At 39.1% G+C, this 20686-nt stretch overlaps 1 protein-coding gene across 5 annotated transcripts in view; it reads left to right on the top strand.

The window, feature by feature from the left end:
* The window catches only part of SLC24A2 (solute carrier family 24 member 2), a 106499-nt gene extending 95583 nt beyond the window's left edge, over positions 1-10916 (top strand). For all 5 annotated transcript variants that reach the window (XM_074532358.1, XM_074532361.1, XM_074532357.1 and 2 more), the window contains 4 exons: positions 901-1032; positions 7841-7930; positions 8349-8515; positions 10560-10916. In XM_074532358.1, coding sequence (XP_074388459.1) covers positions 901-1032; positions 7841-7930; positions 8349-8515; positions 10560-10809 — 639 coding nt within the window. In that variant the 3' untranslated portion in view covers positions 10810-10916. The remainder of the gene's footprint in view (positions 1-900; positions 1033-7840; positions 7931-8348; positions 8516-10559) is intronic.
* Positions 10917-20686: the final 9770 nt, after the last annotated feature.

Here is a 20686-nt window from a genome sequence, read left to right as displayed (position 1 = left end):
GGGATGACAGGTGGGCAGCTGACACATAAATGGAAACTAGGGACCAGTGTGAAAATCAGTGACACAAATTGGAGAGGAGTGTCTTCAGTTTTAGCACCAAGTTGTTAGGAACACTGCTGTGTTGTGACTGGTCTGAACACATGAGTCTTTGGGTAGAGACAAGGAGAAGCCCTTTCCTCATACAGGCAACCTGGCAACAGTGTTGGGGTTTAGAGAAGCTGGGCCATCGCTGTCCTTGTTGGTCTCACAGTTTGAATGGGCAAAGCCCTGAGCAGCCCAGTCTGACCCCAGCAGCCTAGCACTGGAGCTCCACAGGTGCCTGACTTACCCTGTCCACCTGTGGAGAAGACCACACATACCAACATACGTGTGCATGTATATTTAATAGTAAGGTTTCAAGTTACTCTCAAAAGCTTAAGAAGTTAGGTAAATGTACATATCTACATGCGCACGTAAAGGTGTGTGTGTGTGTGTGTGTGTGTGTGTGTGTGTGTGTGTGTGTGTGTGCACAGATGCTCTCTCTCTTGTCTGTGTGGCCAGGCTTGGTGCAGCCCAGACAAGTCTTAACCCATGACTAGACTAGCCCACATCCCAAGGGAGAGCCATGGGAACACCTGTCAGAGACACCCTGTGCATCCCAAGGGACCACCCACATTGTCCACCAGTGGACATGCTCAGGCAGCCTGTGCCGTAGGGATCCCTCGCAGTCTGGCCAAAGTCTCTTTTTGTGTGTCCTGGCTAATGTTGGTAATGCTGGTAGGTAGCTGTGGTGTTAATGCAGTGTTTTCAGACATGTTGTGTTCTCCCTGAAACACAACGCTGTCCTTGAACTCCTTTTGAAAGAATCCCTAACTTCATTCATCCACTTTGATAATCTGCTCACTGGAGCTTTTCTTACAGAATGAAGAGGATGAGGAGGAACAGCCTCTCAGCCTGGCCTGGCCTGAAACCCCACGCAAGCAGGTCACCTATCTTCTGGTGTTACCCATTGTTTTTCCACTGTGGGCTACCCTGCCAGACGTCAGAAAACCTGTAAGTAACTGTTGTTGTAAGTCAGTGTGTACTGCACAAAAGGGTGGCTCTCTAGTTAAATGCCAAAAAAAACCTAGAGCTATCAGGTTTTTCTGATTGTTTCTTCTTTGAAGAAGAGGGCACAATGTTAGCATTCAAATCTCCAAATGGCAAATGGGTGTTTATGAGCAGCTGGTTGTTAGTAGCTCTATAAAGATTATGATTTGTACTCACTTATACTTTATGATATAAAGTGAACGGTCTGAAAAATTCTTTGGGGCCTTCACATTTGTATTTTTGAATCTCTGCAGAACACGTGAGTGCTGAGGATCTGTCTATCTGCAGTGCCCTAAAGGATATGACTGGAAGGCTTTTAGAGACTAAATCTTTTCTGTAGTTCAAACATATGTTCTATTAGACCTTTTTCTTCCATCCATAATCTTGTAATTTTCATACTAGGATGAGATTTTTAAGTCCTCATGTATAAAATACTTACTAGTTTTTTCCTAAACACAGCTTGAAGTAATGTAAGACTGACAGTTTACCAAGGCTTACCACTTTTATACTTACATATACAAATCGACCTGACTGGGAAGGCTCATGGAAAGCAAAAGAGAGAGCATCAAGACCTGAAAAAAAAAAAAAAAATTAGTGGCGTTTGAATCTCTTTTCCTTTCTGGATCAAAAACAGGTTAAAAACTGGTGCAAGAGGCATGCACAGCATATAAGTTTATAAATCAACACCCTGAATTCTTCTTTCCTCCTCACACATAGTGAAAAACCTTCCTGCCATCCCACACACTGAAAAACTGCAATTCAGTGCAAGAAAGAAGCTAAAATAAGATCTCTGACTTTTTTTAGATAAAAGGTTCCAAAGGCTATAAAGTGACATTTACCCTTCTTTCCCTTCGCATGCTTTTTCCCTTTCCAATTTCTAAGCTTTCTTTTTCTTAAAGATTCCAGAAAACTCTGGAAATCACTTTTGTTACATAACACACAGAACGTATTGCATGAATTTAAAAATTATTTATTTCTGAATGTATGCCCTCCTTTCATCATTCAAAACTATCCTTGTAATTTTTTCATAATTTGATATAAAATTAGTGAGGAATATTTATGGGCATTGTTTTGAATTTTGAAAATCTGAAGCTAATGAAAATAGACCTGTAGCTTATTCAATATTCTGTAGTGTACAAATGAGAACATTTTTTTCAAAAATAGCTTTGGGAAGTGAATATCTTGACAAGTTGCCTGCAAGTTTGTGATGCATGTAATTATTAACACTAGTACCATTCACAACAGAACTCCATGCTGACATCCAGCAGCTGGAACACCTTGCCATACCACAAAAGATAAACATGGATGCATGTTCCAGATAGACAAGTTTTAAAAACAAAGTTTTAAAACTTCATTCACTGAAAGGTGTAGTTTATACAGGAAAAAGTGTAGTTTGTAATTACATGTAAATTAATAGAAGAGGTGATGGACTGTATCAGTATGACAAGCTGCTTACTTTGAACATTGGTGTCAAAGAATTAACCAGACAGTTGCATAAACTATCTAACATTTTAAGTATGCTTCATTAATGTATCTTCAAAATATTCTCACTTATTTCTGTGTGCCATCCCCACTAGTCCCTTCCTAACAAAACTGATGCCTGCTATCACAGCTCAGCATGTGCATCAGAAAACAGTTTTCAATTAAATCTGTGAGATAAAAGTTAAAGCAAACCTAAAATCATACTCAACTAGACTTTTTAGACAGGTCTGCCATCAGGGGCTCGATTTCCAAGTGTGATAATTTTAGTCAGAAACCCAAATTCTGCATCAGGATGCTCAGATTAGCATATGCATATATAAAGTGAATGCTTGTGTGCTATATACAGATTTGAAAGACCATATGGAGCCTTTGGCATCCTCTGTGGGTGTCCACTTTTCAATAAGTTCTTCCTTCTATCTAGAGTCTTTTTTCTAGTGTATATTTTATCTCCACACAAAGGAGATGGTTTCCCTGCATTTATTTGTCCTATTCTGAGGTACATTTAGTTCCATGAAACCCAGAAGCTCTAGAAAAATTATTTTGTAGACAAAGTCTCTGGTTCTAAAGTTAGCAAAATCCTGCTCTCTTATTATGCTGTCGTGCACATATATGCAGATTTTTGTATACTTAAAGTAGATTATGCATTAGTTCAGCTAACTGTCAGCTGATTGACTAGCTTAGATGTTTTATGTGTTTAGTGCCTTAATAACACCTGCTCACATTAAGCCAGTATATATTAAAATTGTTACTATAACATCAATAATGTTGTTAGCATATCCCAGAGGTAGGTGTGCCCTTAGGGAATTTTTTTCCTGAGTTCTTGCTCAGGTGTTTTAACCACTAATGGCTATTTTTCCTGTACTAATGGTTTGTTTCCCCAGTGGCTCTGTAAAGGTCACATATGTAACTGCCCATACCCTGGAGTAACAGATGTTGAAAGACTGAAAGAAGAATTATGTGGCCAAGACGCCCCAGTAGGTCAGGAGCAGATACTGAACACCACCTATTTTCTTATAACCTTACTCTACTGTCCATCCCTTTGCATTACTGGCCACAAAAATGGCTCTTGGGGCTCCAGTCCTGCCGTCACTGGACCCATATTGGGGAGTTCCTTCTATCTCTGCAAATTCCCATTATAAACAAAGAGCTACAACTTGCATGAACTCTTGTTGCCATACAGAGATGCACTGTTACCAAGGGGACAAGGACAACATGTTCCTGTACAGATCCAGTTAGAAGAACAGATTCTGAGTAATCAGAGTTAAGCACTGTTAAGTGTGAAAGAAAGATCAAACTTTGCAATGCAGATACATTTATGAACAAGGCAAACATGTGAATCATTCAGGTTAAAGATGTTAGTAATAATGCTGGCTAAAATTAAAAGAGTTAACTTCCACATTATTCAGCACATACTACCTTCCAGGATCAAGTTCTTAGAAGAAAAGCCTTCATATCTAGATTATTTTTGCTACTTAAAGCCCTGTTTTTCAGACATTGGCAGTAAACAAATGTATAGAAATGTATCAAGAAAAATGTTCTTAAGGTTTCTGATAGACAGGAACAGTACCAATCCATCTAATCTGCAGTGGAACTACAAAATCCTTCTACTTTTGTTAAGGGAAAATAGCAGATGAACTGAATAGGCCATGGCTTCTCTCATTTATCTGTTTCTTCGACCACAAAAGAGCCAATTGCTAACAAACCCTGCACTCTGTCTTTACCAGACAACCACCACAACAACTACTGAAAAAGATGGAGAGAAGTATTGCTGTCTGCTGTCTCTGACTAATACTTGTAGGAAAATTCTTGGAATTGGCAGCTCTTGGTATTTCAAAGAGCTAGAGAGTAGAAATTACATAAATCTATATACATAAAATACATAAAAGAATGCTGAAACTAGTTACAAAACAAGCATGATATTTATTGTTACAGTCTGGAATAAAATCCAGCTTACAGAACAGAATCAGCATTCTGGTTATGGCTTTTTCAAATTTTCATCTATATGCATATTGTAGAGCAGTATCTGTGGATTCCATTTTTGATTTCATCTCCTGTAAAATGTACAAGCTTTTAATTTTGCCCTTTCTGAATTTAAATGCTCCCCATTTTAAAATAGGTAATTTAAACATTAAGCCTATTAAAGTATCTTAGACTGCTGCTTATCAGTTAATTTTAGTGGGAGAGGATTAGCTAAGACAGGCGAGGAGTACACATGCTGCAAAGTTACTGGCTCATAGTTCTTAGCCATCCAAATTCTCTGGGTGTCTGACTCAGGCAGTCTCCCCTTGTTTTGCAAGAACCATTTGATGTATACAATCACACCATCAGAGAGCTATTATTGACCGGCGTGTATTCTATTAGTTTTGCTTAAGCCAGGGTATGCTTAAATCTTGAGTATTGTGCAGTGATCATTCAAATTGCAGTGCTGCAAGGTGCTCTGTACAGCTTTTGTGACCAGTTCCAACAAGTTTATTGCTTCATTGTCTCATTAACCATATGTCTTGCCAAAAGATTGGAGCTTTTGCAAGGAACATGGAAAATGTTGGACGTTGGAAAAGTTGACTACGAGGAATGGTGAAAAAAAAGTGCTAGCTGCTTAGTTTTAAAAGAGAAATGGCTATTTAGATTAATTTATTTCCACCAGTCTTAATTCTGCTCCCACTGGTGTCAGATCATTATAACAGCAATTGATATGTTTCTTTCAAATCGTGTTCCTTTTCGCATTACGGTCTTCTGTACCCCAATGCATATAAAATTTTGATTTTAAAATTAAAATTCCATCTGAGGAGGTTCCATTAATATAGGTTCCATTATGATAAGCTCATTATCATATTTCCTGGTTTGACAGAAATTTAGAACTCTCTTCTGAAAAAGTAACTCTGTAATGATTTAAGAAGCAATTAAGAAATAGATCAACCAAAGTACTCTGAGTACTTCTGAAAACAATGCTTGTGACAGTAGATTGGAATTTATATGAAAAGGATGTTTCCAGGTGCTGTAGTGATTATTTAAGGGTATCTGTTTATTTAAGGGTATCTTATTATTTAAGAGTAATCTATTTAAAACACCTACTGGACCACTTTTACTCCCACAGGTGTTCAGTTATTTATATTATGAGGAAGTTTAGAATCACAGATTCATAAAATGGTTTGGGTTGGATGGGAACCTTAGAGATATCTAGTTCCAACCCTCATGACATGGGCAGGGACACATTTCACTAGGCCAGGTTGCTCTAAGCCTGGTCCAACCTGGCCTTGAGCACTGCCAGGGATGGGGCATTCTCAGCTTCTCTGGGCAGCCTGTTCCAGTGTCTCACCACCCTCATACTAAATGCTTCTTCCTAATGTCCAATCTAAACCTTCTTTTTTTCTACTTTTCTAGTCCTCTTGTCCTGTCATTACATGCTCTTGTGAAAAGTCTCTCTCAGAGGCTTTCTGTAGGTACTGGAAGACTGCAATTAGATGACCCCAAAGCCTTCTCTTCTCCAGGCTGTACAATCCAAATTCTCTTAGCCTCTCCTCACAGAAAAGGTGTTCCATCCCTCTGGTAGTGTTGTTAAATCTGTACCGTTTTTAATGTGTGTTTCTGTGTATATTCAGTTGTGAAATTTTTTAGGTTGTGTTAGTCAACATGCTTGGTTTTCAGGAGGACATTTAGCATTATGCAAAGTACACCCAGGAAATGAGTTAGTGCTCTGTAGCACTGCCAGCAGCTGCACCTGCTGATGGAACAGATATGGACCTTCTATTTGTCCCATGCTGTAGATGAGTGTGCACAATTGGCACTGCTGACTTTACCCTTTTTACATCTGTTAGAATCCCGAGCTCGTTCCAGTTCCATCAGCAGAAAGTCTACACGGTCCCATTGAGTACAGACCAGCCTCTTTGTTTCCAGGTTCAGCTGGCAAAACACAGTGACATTCCTGCTTGACCAGCTCTAATGGCCAGCCGAATACACTCATCATCTTTTAGTCTACAGCCACCCTCTGATTCTGTTCTAATCAGTTCCTAAATGTGAAACTGTTTCATACAAATGTCTGTTGAGTTTGTTATATAAGGAAAGCTGACTGTGCAGCTCTGTAAACTCCCTAAAAAAAGAAGTGTTTATTACGGCTTGAAGAATCTGAATCAGAACAAGTGGTATTTTGGACACACTGAGGGAAAGCCCTGCAATCCCATATACTTCCACAACACCTAGGAATGATCCACAGTCTTAGTGAGCCTCCTGGTGCAGCAGGGGCATGACCTGCAGTGAAAGGGGGCAAAAAAATTCTGGAGTGGAAGTGGATTTAGTGAGGACTAAATGGGAAGAAGTACTGCAGGACTGAGCAGCAGCTGCGAGAGGCATTTAGAGTGGTATTAACTTACTTCCACAGGCAGTCTTACTGGTTATTCATTCAATTTTGCAGGACTCTGCTAGTCGCATGTCAGAAATCATCTAGGGTAAGATCTGCATTCAAAAGGTCAATGACCATAAAGAAAGACTGTTAGAATTCATTCACAGGACGAATTTAATTCTGAGTACTAATTTGATTAGATAGTGATTGCCTGGTGCAGTACTGCAATTTTGTTCCCTTCTTTCAGTAGTTAGCTTGACCTCTTTTTGTTACATAGATTCAGTTAGTTAATAGGTAATATGGAAAATGCATAAGATTGGAAAGAACAGAAACCAAAATAAATCATTAATCTGAATATAACCCATTCGCTGGCTGCAAGAACACTGTCTGTTCAAAATCTTACACAAGTAAGGGAAACAGTGAAAATGAAAATTAAGTTAAAGAGAGTTTTTAATTCATTGAAGGGCCTGGCAGTATGTTTTGCATGCTTTTATGGCATTATAACATTACATTTCTCTGCAAAATGAAGCATGGAAAGATATTGGCACCTGTTGAAGCAATTTGAAAACATTCATTCTGAAGAAACATGAAATTATTAAGAAATTTAGAAGTCAAACCACTATTGAGCTAAACACATATGCAAACTGCATCATAACAAATAATGATAAAAGTGACAACCCAGAACTTGCCAGTCATCATACAAGTTCTTAGGAAATCTTATTTTATGACTGAAGCAATTGGAAGGATGAGGTACATATATACCAATGTCAGGGCTTCTGTTTCTTACTTTTCTTGACAGGTATTTATCTGATAATCTGATGGTGATCAGAACAGTTGCTTAGAACAGGCCATAAGAAATAATGAGAAGCCACTCTCATATTGAGAAGGAATTAAGAGTATGGCATATCACCCTTCAATATAGGTTTTCACTGTTCCTCCTTCTTTCTGTTTCAGACATCAAGAAAATTTTTTCCCATCACGTTTTTTGGTTCTATCAGCTGGATTGCCTTCTTTTCTTACTTGATGGTCTGGTGGGCACACCAGGTAAGGAGGTGATACTCTTACTAAATAAAAGCCCTGCATTATGTTTTGCACTGTAAAAGATCATTTCTAATCAGAGTCCATCTATCTCCTGCTAGGTGCTGCTTTATTTCAGGAGCTGTACCAATGGATAAAGTAAATCAGTACTCACTAAATGAAAAGTAGCTTGGAGAGCTGTGGTTGGCCTGAGCACAGGACTTGATCATTCTTGTAGCATCAGAACTATCAGCAACTGCCTGTCAATATCTTATGCTTCTATTTCAAAGCCTTACCTTTCTCCTGATACATGGGAAAATCCATGAAAACTAGAATTTCTGTGATCTTGCCTGGTATTCTCCAAGCTAGTGGGAAAGCCCAGGACAGTTGAAAACATTTCTTTACTGCAGGAAACTTTTTTCTGGTTTTATTTAAACTCTTCTAGGTTGGAGAGACCATTGGTATTACTGAAGAAATCATGGGACTGACTATTCTAGCTGCTGGCACATCCATACCTGACCTTATTACCAGTGTTATTGTAGCACGCAAAGGTCTGGGGGACATGGCTGTATCCAGTTCTGTTGGAAGCAACATATTTGACATCACAGTGGGGTAAGCTCTACACCAAGAAAATTGTGTCTATTTTAAACAAGTCCTTTGTTCTTAGCACATTGCTGTGGTATTGCCCACAAGCAGCAATCTTTAAAAAGCAGAGTAATGCAAATAGGAAGCGAATGTTACTGTGGCAAGTGCTCTGAAGTTTATAGATGTCTGCATGAAAAAGTGTTATAAATTTGTTGCCTAATCCTTGCTTTGGTGTGTTACAGAGAGGCTTAGGCAAGTGAATTGCACTTTAAAATTGTGCAAGGGCATTGTTCCGAAAAGGAATTTCAAAGCTTTTTATACTTTTGTGAGGTTGCTGTTTGCTTTCTGCTACCACTCATTGGGCTTATACTAGAGCTTTCTTTATAAATGATGATCAGGAATAATTCATTGCCTCTGCAGTATTCAACATGTTTGCTGTAATAACAACAGAAAGTCATTGTCTTGTGTAACTGGTTTAGGCTGCTGTTGCCATGTGATTATTTTTTTTTCTATACCTGACAAGCCCAAAATTACAACCCAATTCTCTGTTAACAAAAAGGACCCTTTTTATAGCTCTGACAATGTGAAACTACATGAGATTGTGCAGAAGTTTTATATTTACGTTTCACTGCTTCATGGCAGCTCTAGGGTAATGATTTGTGGCATAATGTTGTAATTCAAATTCTTTTTTGGTCTTTTCAGACCAAGGTAGATCAGATTCAGAAAAAGTGTAATCCATGCCTCAGTGTTTCAAAAATGTGCAGGAAATACACAGGTAAATTCTGTCTTTGTTCGCACATTACCATCTTCAACACAGGATGGAGGCACTGAGAATCATGTCCATACTTTCAATTTCTCCATCTTTGGTTGTTTCTTACTATCACATGCAAACAGAAGAACAGGTCTAGTCATAGTTACAGTGCCAGACAACCTGATTGTAGAAGAGATCCTGGTTTTCACAGCTGGAAATATACCAGCATCTGCAAAAAGGTACAAAAAAGGATCCCGAAGTTTGAATGTATAGTAAATATATTTTTTACTTTATCTGTTAGCTAATGGCAGTAGTTAGACATAGTAGGAAAACTTAGCCAATTTTCTATTAATGCAGAAGCATTCAGTCTTTGAAATATCTATATTCAGCAAACCTGTAAAATGCATGAAAACCATGTCCTCCAACTTGGAGTACAGGGCATGCATTACAAAATTATTTCTTTTTTGCAGTGCTTTCTTACTTTAAAAAAATGTTTAATCTTCCTGCCAAAGGAAATGGTTTTGTCCTGCACCAGTCTGCTACACTTACAACAGAAATGGCACAGTTGAGCTGTAGACTGGTGTAGTTAGTACTGCAGCTGTAATAAATTATTCTCTCCAGAGCTGCTTATTCAAAGTTTTAATGTTGTGAGCTTCTCACAACTCACTTCATGCTTTCTAAGCCTGCTAAGCTCCAGTCAGTGTCTTAAATATTTATTTCAGCTTGACATCTTGCAGAGGGATATTGTCTCCTTCTGTGGCGTGAGAGATGAGAAATGCAATGACAGCAAGCACAGAAATAGAAGTTAAGCTGAAGTTCAATTGAAGTTCACAGTTTAACAGAGGTTTATACAGTAAATGTGGACAAAGATATTTAAGGGCGAAATTTTGCAGGCAGTGCCTTGCAGAGTGCTGGTTCTTCATGGCAAGGTCATGTTTCTTTCCAACCCACCCTCCTGTCAGGCAGACTCTTGGAAAGAGTGTGCAAATAGCTTCAGCAGATAGTGTGAAATCTAGAAACAAATAAAAGGGGGTTTCCTCTTCACAGACAGGATGCCAGGTGATTTGCCAGCCAGGGATATATAATTCACTACTATAATTGGTGGAAGAGTAGGGGGCAAAAAATCCCGTGTTTTCTCTCCAAGAACCATGAGAAAGCTTACAATTTATATTTATGCAATTATTAGAAGAGTTGAACATGTTCCTGCCTCACTTTCTGCAGGAAGCCTTTGGTTGTGTTTTGATTTGTCACCAGAAATCTTCTAGTGCTCCCTTCTGGACTTCTGCAATGTTTTAAATTAATTTTTCTGTTTCTTAACAGCCTTCCTCTTCCATGGCTCCTGTATGCTGTGGTTAACAGCTTTGCCCCGGTGACAGTCAGCAGCAATGGTCTGTTCTGTGCGATTGTCCTCCTCTTCATCATGCTGCTCTTCGTCATCCTCTCTATTGCCTCCTGCAAGTGGAGGATGAATAAAATCCTGGGTTTACTCATGTTTGGGCTTTATTTTGTGTTCCTGATTGTCAGTGTCCTTCTGGAGGACAAAGTGATCCAGTGTCCTGTCTCCATCTAGTGGAAAGTGGAGAGTGGAAAGTTATTTTTTTCTCAACAGAAAAAAAAAAAAAGAAAAACCAAAACATATATATTTATTAAAGAAAAGATACATATGTCGAAACAAAACAGCGGAAAAAAAACCACAGTGGAAAATTGCAGCAGGAATAACCCATGGATCTGTAAATTTTCTCTTCCTCAATTTCGAAAGAATGAAAGAAAGAAAAGGACATAAAGGGTCAGTCTCAGAGCTGAAGAATGGCTGCTGCTGGACATTGCAGTACTGCCTGAAGGGCTGAGTCTGGGAGCACCGAGGGTTCCTCTGCTGCAGAACATCCTCGCTGCTCAGCACTGGACACGCACCGTGCCCGCGGCAGCAGTGAAAGTTACTGCTTCTCCTCTGCCTACGGGACCTACCTGCAGATTTCTCCTTCTCTGTAGTGGTATACACAGACACACTGTGTGCTCAGCTCCTAAAGCTCTCCTCTTCCAAGGGGAATGCTAATATTAACTTTGTGGAGGCACCACCCCCCACACACCCTGGTACAGGATTTTTCCAATAACCTGCTGAAACCCCTGAGTGGAACGCATACACCAAGCGATGAGTCACAAACAGGGAAGGGCTTGTATGTCTCTTCACGTAAGTGGATTTATGTGATGTGATTTCAGCTAAGCCAGGGAATTCATCAGTGTTTTGATCATCTGCATCACAGGTCTGTAAAGGCAATCAGCAGGATGTTAATGGTGGTTTCTTACATCTTGCAAAACTCTTCAGGTTCCAGAAACTCTGGCACTGAAGGAGCCATGATGCCTGACCATTCTGTAACTGGTGCAGATTTTCATTGCATTCTCATGCAAAGACCAGAATGGGGATAATCTTTCTTCTCTAATAGCAACGCAGCATGCAGTGACATCATACAGCTATGTGAACACACCATTTTTTCTAATGCAGCAATATCAACAGTACCAATGGCTTTCAGATGCTGTTATGAGTTTGCCTTTTCATGCCAGAATAAAAAGGCTAATTTGCTTATGCATAGTATTTCATAAAGAAAATAGAAGTAGTTATAAAGTGGCAGCCTAATTACTAAGTGAATATATACTTTATAGGCTTTCACTAATACTTGGAGTGTAAGGACCTTCACAGCTACATATAGTTATTTGCTGGAAGAGATCTCCAGCTGTTGTATAAAGCTGGGGAAGTTCACATTTGCTGTTATAAATCTTGAAACTAGGTAGGAGAAACACAATTTAAATACAGTGGAGCTGCAGGAAACTTACATGAAAATTCTTCAGTATTGCTGGAAGTGTACATGTCTAAAGAAAGGAAGGAGTGAATATGCAACATCCTTTTTCTGAGATACTGAGAGAATGAGAAGGTCCAAACCTAGAGCAGAAAAAGCCAAGAAGGGAGAAAGAAACTAACTTTCTGTAGTTTGGCTGATTTTTTTAAAAATGAGAGGACTGGAACGAATGTTAAGAAATTATTTCAGATAATCATCATTTGTTTGTTCAAGTCTTTTGTGCAATTAAGAGTTCATGAAGTTTCAGTGCATTTCTGTGACCTGTTTCATCATTGTTTTATATGTGTATTGTGCTCACAATGGCAATGCCATTCTCACATCTGTGTAACAGAAGTCTCAGCACATTTTGTCTTGGCTGTTTTTCTCTGCTCCACACTGTTTGTTTCTCACTCATCCCCTTTGTCCTTTACTGTTTTCCTATTATATGTGTTTTTATGTGACAGTGTATGATTAGAAAATAAGGACTTGACAGAAAACAATGGTAGAGAAATCAGTACAAAATTCATATTAGTTATATTAATATTATGTGATATCATGAAGAAAAAAGTGAGATGTTAATGAAATAAAGGAAGGATACTAGGAGTTGCAATGTCTGCTACTCATATATTTTCCTAAGTCCTAGCTACGTGCAGAATCAGTATTTAATCTTAACCATACAACAAGCAACATCTCTTATTTCTTAGTGCTTTTTAGAGTGAGCTTCTCACATCGAGGGCAAAAAATTGTCTTTGTATTCAAGATCCTTCACTGGTGCAGAATCGTTACCTGTACTAGCGATAGGGCTGCCCATCTCTAACATTTGTTCCTAGGGGTGTAGCCTTGGAAAGGTGGGCGGATATACACGCCTGTGGTATATACACAGGATATACACACCTGTGGTGCCCTCTGCTGACAGAACAGCAGCCTAAAGCGATTTGTGACCCAAATTCTGACCTCAACCAAAACGTGTGTCCCAAAATACAGAGCTGACTCCGCAGTACAATCTATTCCAGAGGAGTCACCAAATGCTTTTGTTTCTGATGACAGTGCTCAAAACAGGTAATCCTTTCCCTAGTAAGTGCAATCATACATAGGAGTGACCCAAAGTAAGGGCTGTGTATGTGGGCACTTACAAAATACTGCAATGCCCAGATTCCACTGATCTGACATTTCAAATCAAGAAACCAGACCAGTGTCCAATCTCTATGTAGTACACTACTTTCTTTTTTTTTTAACTTCATACCATCATGGTGTAACAACTGCCACATTGGAAACAGAAAGCTCCTGCCTGACCTTCAGAGGTCTAAGAGCTCTCTGGTGCACTCAGGGCATCAGCAGCAGAGACTGCTGCCCCACTGAGGACAGATAGTAAGTAGAGAGTAACTGGCATCAGCAGCTTATAGGAAGATCTCTATGTACACCATTAAGGACTGATATTCTGTGATGGCATTTCTATACTGTCTTAAAATGTGTCTCATTTCTTTCCCATGTCTGTTTGTCCCTATCACATCTTTACCTAAGAAGGTGTTATAAACAACTTCTCCTTCTCCAGAATAAGACACCTCATGGCTCCCACTGCCTTGTATCTGTTGGGCAGATCATTTTTCAAATGGTTGAATAACTGTGCCAGTGGTACCTCAGATCCAGAGGTAATAGGACATATTTCAATTGTGAGGTGCTTTCTGTGAACAATGATTATACTTGCCAAGGCACCTTTCTACTGCTGGGGTAAACTGTTAGTGGATACTTGGATGCTGATATGCTCTTTGATTACAAGACAACAGCTCTGCTGGCTAGTAAAGAAGAGTGGGATGGAGGGAGAAGCTTAGTCCCTTATCCTGCACAGAAGGAATTCAATCTTAAACTAGAATGCTGAGAAAACAGTCAAAAGCTGCTCCAATCCAGTGACTGGATGTCAGTGAGTTGTCCAGACTCAATGCTGCCAGAAACACACACACTTGTTGCAACATTCCTGTTTACAATTTCAACAAATTTCCCAGCATAAAGTGTTTCTCATCGTTCATAATTATTTCAGTGTAGGATCACGAACTCTTCTCAACATTGCACACCCAGAAATCAAGCATACCTAAAAATCAAAGTTCTATTTTGTTCAGCCAAAGTTCTGTATAACTTCACTAGGGATCTGGTCCTTCACACTGCCCAAATTCTATAGTGAGCTGACTGGCGTTGAAGCCTTTTCCACCTGCCTGTATGCCCGTGCTCACTAACTCAATCACTACTGCTGTCTGCATAATCCTTATGAAGTATAAATGAACAACAAATAGAAAAATTGACATTGATAAAGATCCTGTTCTAGCTTAGCACTTTCAGGACACCAGCTTGGAAATATAGAAGAAAGATAAGAATGCAACTTCAGATTAAAAAGCCAACCCTCTGTGGCACCATCATCTCTGAATGGAATCAGTGTTGAACACAATTTTTGGAAGGGATTTCTGGTAGCATTTGAATGGGATCATGGCTCAGATTGTAGCCAGTTTTAAAGGTCTTCAGCACAAACTTCATTGGAATTAAATATGAGAATGGGCCCCATTGGTACAAAATACCACTTGAGTCTTACAACTATTCTGTTTTCCCTCTGCATAAGCCACCCTGGTCACAACTTGGCAAAAGCTATAGAAGTGTGATTAAAAGTGTGGTGTGAAGATTCTCTCCTTAAGAACTACATGTAGACATGGAAAAATCTTTCAGCAAAGCTCTATGTATTTTAAATTAACTATTTTACTGAAAGCTAGTGCTTTCTTATAGTGCAGACAGGCTCTTGTGTCTGTATGCTTCTGCTTATGTATCCAGTTGATGTGGCTGACTGCATAAACTTCATGAAGCATAAAGCACAGTGGGTGACAAGCAACCTTATCTAGGTGTCATTTGTTTGTAATGGCAATGAACCTACCATATAATTTCAACATACACTACTCTGAAGTAGTTTATGGTCACTGTCACTCATGGTACTGTTGTGTGTGGATATGAAGGTCCACAAAGTGGTAAGTTAAACATGTAGTTAATCCAAGTACAGTGAAAAAATAGATGCTTAGAAATATTATTAATGTTTGGGTGTTTTTTAAGGGATTATTTCTCTGGTTGTCTTTTACTTCATTACATATTTTGCAAAAAAGGGGATATTCAATGTTTTTTAATTATTATTCTTTCAGCAGTAATTCCTTAAAATAGCATCTTGTGGTCCATATAACTTAAGTTCTGAGTCAAGTATGAGTCTGTATCAGATGGTTTTCTTTATTTATAACAAGGAAATAATCCCTTCTCTAAGAACTGGCCCAATGAAATACAGAAGAATTCTGCCGTTAACCTGGACAAGATAGAGACTTTTATCTTAAGTTCCTGTGTTTCATAAATGCAGTTATATAACAAACCTAATTGTCCTGGGAGCTATGTACAAAGAGATAAATTACATTCACTTGTATTCTTGGAAACAATTTTACCTCTTGTAAATAACAATGACACAACTAACTGAGGCATGGTTTGAGCAGGTGATTCTTTTTTTTTCTGCTATTCCTGGAAAGTTAAATTGAAGAAAAATACTTGCAGAAAGTGACTTTGAGATTATCAAATGGGATAGTTTGAAACAGTGTGGAGCAGAATCCTGCTCCAATCCTCCAAAAGCCATGGGTTTCATGCCTGGTTGATGGCAACTGACCTTCTGGGCCTGTTGCCATCAGTTACAGGAAAATTGGCATTGAGATGTCCATCATTTCCATTGGAACTGTTGAGAGTCACCTCCAAACTGAAGTTGTGCAGTTCAGTGCACCCATCAAATGCAGCAGTCACGTGTGGCTCAGAGCCCTGTAGCTGAGACAGGCCATCCTGTAGGTCTGCAGTGTGTTGCTGGGTGTCAGTGTGCAGCATCCCAGGACTTGTCTGCCTGGATGGGTGCAGGTCGTTTGAGCCTTCCCTGCCTGTGCTCCTGCTTGACTGGATGCAAGCCGTGTCTGCTCCAGAAGTTGTGTTGTCCCATTAGCATGGCACTGAGCCCATGCTCCAGCCAGTCAGACACAGGTCAGCCCCAGCCCAGAAGCCATGTAATCCCTTGGAGTGTGGGTAGACCAGGCACAAAATTGGCCATATCGTTCCTACACGAGCCATAAGTGAAACAGCCCAGGACAAGAATGAGTAATTCAAGACTGGTAAATGAACTGTACATTCATGTAGATTTATTGTAAATTCTCCACTCATGAAACACAAAACCAATCCCAACAATGAAATTTGTACACATTTTTAAAGATTGTGCACTTTACTATTTTATTTTTATTTTTATTTTGTCACATAGTTGTCTTAATGCAAAAAGAAGCCATAAAGAACCCAGAAGACTAGTATGGGGTTTCTAAGTAAGGGGATCATTAATTTTAAAGTAAAGAATCAATTCCATGTCTCTGTTTAAGGTATAATGTCAAACACTGACAAATAAATGTACAGTAAAGCAGGATCTGGTTTCGCCTTAGTGATGCTGTGAGTAAGTCAGGGGAGTTTGCTCCTCGTCCTCTTGAATTTTCCTGTGGGGCTGTACAAAATGCTGCACACTACCTTTGCAGTAGGGACTCAATCCTGCTACCCTTGTTCACCCCAGGAGAAGGAATAAAATGCTTGCAGAGTCAGGCCCAATAAAGCAATTAAATCATTCTGCTCCTTTGATGTTTTCTCCCACTGAGATCAGAGTAAAGGAAGCTCCTTATGTTTTAGTAAGTTTATAAGAGATGAGTTGCTTCTGTCAATTTTTGAAAAAGTTTCCAGGGTCAGGTTATCCAATAGAAATAAATCAATTATTTTAATCCCTCATCAAAATTAAGTAATGCCAAAGGATTTCACTTTGTTTTGTGTTCATTTCCATTATCAAGATCTCTGTTGCAGTTTTAGTTTTGCAATCCTGACTCTGGGGAATGACTTACATGAATTAAAATTATTTCTGTCACTTAAGATGGCAAGATCAGGACATGGTATTGTGATGTGAAAATAGTGTGTTATAATTGACAATCAGAGGCTATTTTTGTAATAAAGTGTTTCTAGCATGTTTGTTTCACTTTGTAGTTTTCATACTCTTATCATCCATAATTTTCAGCCTATTGTAAGAAAAATCTGAAGTCCCCCATCTTTACTCATTTCTAACTTTAAAAGTAAAACCACATTTCCATGTATTTTTTATTTCGCAAGTCCAGGCAACCTCCTGAAAATTCCAATTTTTCTCATGTGTTTAAGTGAATGGATCATTATTCACTAGATTATACTCTTGTATCTCTGAATCAGTATATGCTTTGTGAATATAAGTTTGTATATAGTATGAAAGTTACCTTTATTTGTATATAGGCTCTTGGAAATAATCCCTTCTATCAAGGTCCTACTTCACTATCTACAGAATGTTTCACTGTGGCATGTACACTTTCTCACCTTATCATACTAATACAGAGTTCTTAATATAAATCACTTAATGTAACTGAGTTGTCTAAGTGTGAATAACAATAACAATAAATACTAATAAAAAGAATGAAGAGTGTGTCAATTTGCTCAGTATCTTTTGTCTTGGGTCTTGGGTTTGCTGTTGCTCTGAAAATAGTATTTTAACTACCTTCTCCAGTTTCAGTGGTGGGCTGCAGTGCTGCTCATCATTACTGCTGTTCAAGCTGTGCTGCTTGCCTCTTGCCGTGTCCCAGTGCTACCTTCTGTATGTACACAGAGTAAGGAAATTGCCTGTCTTCCAGTGAGCTTAAAATTTTGTTAGACAAGGATTTTTCATTTACTGCTGAATGTGAATCCAAACTACTTGGAGCTGTGTATGTCTGGAGCCCTGTTGTTCTGTTCAGGATCAAGTTCCCTTACATTTCTTTACTGATACATTTGATCACAAGATGTTTTGAGTTCCATTCTTTACTTTGACACCTTGTTTAATCTCCAGGCTGCACAGTCTATTGCCCTTGCCAGCCAGGCTTTTTGTTCTGGTTTTTTTTTTTGTTTGTTTTTGTTTTTGTTTTGTTTTGTTTTTTGGTGGTTGTTGTTGTTGTTTTTTTGTTATTTTGGTTGGGGTTTTTTTGTGGTGGGGTTTTTTTTTTTTTTTAGTCTGTCCTTGAGTGAATTATGTATTTAAATGATCTTCAATAAATTGCAGTAAAAGAAAGTCAACAATACTAGCATTTTCTCATAATCAGCCAAAATTTCCATCTTCACAAGTTACAAAACATTGCACATGGACATTATTACTTAATAATTCTCCCATCGTAGCCCAGGAAGTCCTCCTCCCCAATGAATTAAGGTGGTTTTTGTGAGGCACCATGCCAACGTGTAAGGTGTGAGCTCAGGAGAGTGATTTTTCATTCATCTTTAACTTTACTAGAGCCTTAACATTTTAGATTGAAAACAAAGGAAATTTGCAGATAGCTTAGGACCTGAGAATGATGATTGCCCTGAGACATCCATGCCTGCCAAGCAACAAAAAACAACAAGGTAAAATACATCCTACAAAACCTAAAATTGGCTCCAAGTCACAGAGGCACATCTGGGATGTTTCAAAATTTAAATCTCCAAGTCACAGAGGCACATGTGGGATGATTCAAAATTTAGATTGGAGATGGAGAGTTTGTAAAAAGACATTTAGTCTTTATCTGAGGAGTGAACATGCATGCATACACACAGAGGTGTTCACAGCTTTGCTCTATGGGTGTGTGTTTTCTTACCCTACTGCTTGCTAACATTTGATCCCTTCCTCAACTGCAGTGACTTTTGTAAAACGGAGGATTTTAAATCCTTCAGTGCCACAGCAGGCCTTGATGCTATATGACTGGGTTGAGCAGGAAGAAAAGAAAAACAAATTATGTATCCACCACAATCCTGCCTGGGCGAATGAAGGCAAGTTGCCTTACTATGTGTCCACAAGGAAGTATTTCACTGCCCTACCTGTAGTGCTGAAAAAACCATTTACTACAACTTTTCTCCTTTACAAGTAGTTGCAATTGGATTGTTAACTGACAAGGAGAAAAGCAATGTGCCCGTTAAAACTGAATTCAAACTTTCCTTCCATGGAAACACTTCCGAATCTCCCTTTAAAACAAAGAATTCCTTTTCTGTCAACACATACCTCAGAGAAATAAATATTTGTGCAGAAACTTGCAAAGAGTACAGATTTTAGCCCTGAAGAGATGTTCCTCCCTTCATCTCTTATTTATGCAAATTTTCACATCACAGTTTGAACAACACATCTATTTTATGGACAATGGGATGTTTTTTGGCAGGATGAAACCTACAGTATTGCTTCTGAGGCATCAAATCCAAACCAAACCATTTCTTGTTAGGAAAATATGAATATAGTCAGAGAAGTTATCGGCATCCTGTCCGTTTAAAGCACTCCAAATAGGATGTTTTAAAAACAGTTTTACAGTGAATGAGACTTCAAATGAAGAAGTGTCCCACAAACCCTTGGGTTGCTTGCAATCACTTTTTGCCTGTCCACCAGCAACGATGAGCAAATATTGGCCTTCAGCTACAACCATCCACAAACTGCTGCTAAAAATGTGAAACTGCAAGTGCTGGCTCTGCTGTGCTGGAGGATTCCCCGTAGTGGGGTTGTGTCAGAGCAAAGAGCAGGTCTGGGCTTGCTGAGTGGGGCAGAGGAGGACGTGGGTGGGAAGGTGGGCCCTGTCTAGCATGGGAAAACAGGCCACTTCATTGGACCTTGAATTGACACCGTGATCCAGAGAGCAGGAGGGAAGACTATGGGAAAAACTGACATAAAATTCTGTTACAATTTATGTCTAAAAAGACATATAACAGGTGGTTTTCCCTCTTGGCTCTCTGCAGCCCAGTTTAATTTTGCTGTAAAATGAAGGAGTACAACCCTGAGTAACATTCTCTAGGGGACACTGTGCAAGCAGAGAGGTTGGACTCGATGAGCCCAGCGGTGATGCCCTCCAACCAAATTCAGTGATTCTGCTTGGTTTAGCGAAAAAAATGCTCCCACTGCCCGTTCCTCACCTCCACTTATTTCCTATTCTTTGTTACCACCTAGTATGAGAGAAAAAGGAAACTACTACCAGAATTGTCTAATTCCCTGTGAAGATCTGGACCTGCTCTTGCACTGCACTGCCCGCCTGCTTGCCGGCCTACCTTGATACCATGCCATAGTGATGGCCAGAATTTGTCTCTCACAGCAGTGACCAACTCCTGCCAATTTTGTAGCTTGCTTCTCAAGACTAAGAGATTGTAGTCTGATCCTCTGGAACTAGGACATACTGCTGGCCAAAACTATCTCGAAAGTGTTTCACTGAAGTTCACAAAACACAAGACTGTTGAAGAAAAATCAGTTTGAGTCTTGGAAAAATTAGCTTGTTCCAGGCTAACGTGCTGTAGGATTCAGCATTTGTGCCTCAGTCAAAAGTATTAGTAAACCCATTTTCTGTTGTTATATAACGAATTTTTGAAAAATTATTCCCTAAAATTCATTTTATTTTCCACTCAGAAGAATAACTTTCAGCAAAGATTTTACCATAAACTGACTGGAAACAGAAATTGCTAAAGATTCATGATTGTTAATATGCAATTTTTCCAAAAAGAAATTTCCTGGACAGCTTTTCCCCACCACCTGTCCTGCTAAAAACCTAT

This window comes from Zonotrichia albicollis, chromosome Z (assembly GCF_047830755.1).
Source record: "Zonotrichia albicollis isolate bZonAlb1 chromosome Z, bZonAlb1.hap1, whole genome shotgun sequence".
In the NCBI taxonomy this organism is placed as follows: Eukaryota; Metazoa; Chordata; class Aves; order Passeriformes; family Passerellidae; genus Zonotrichia; species Zonotrichia albicollis.
Note: the sequence above shows the minus strand (reverse complement) of the source record. Positions and strands in the feature narration are given on the sequence as shown.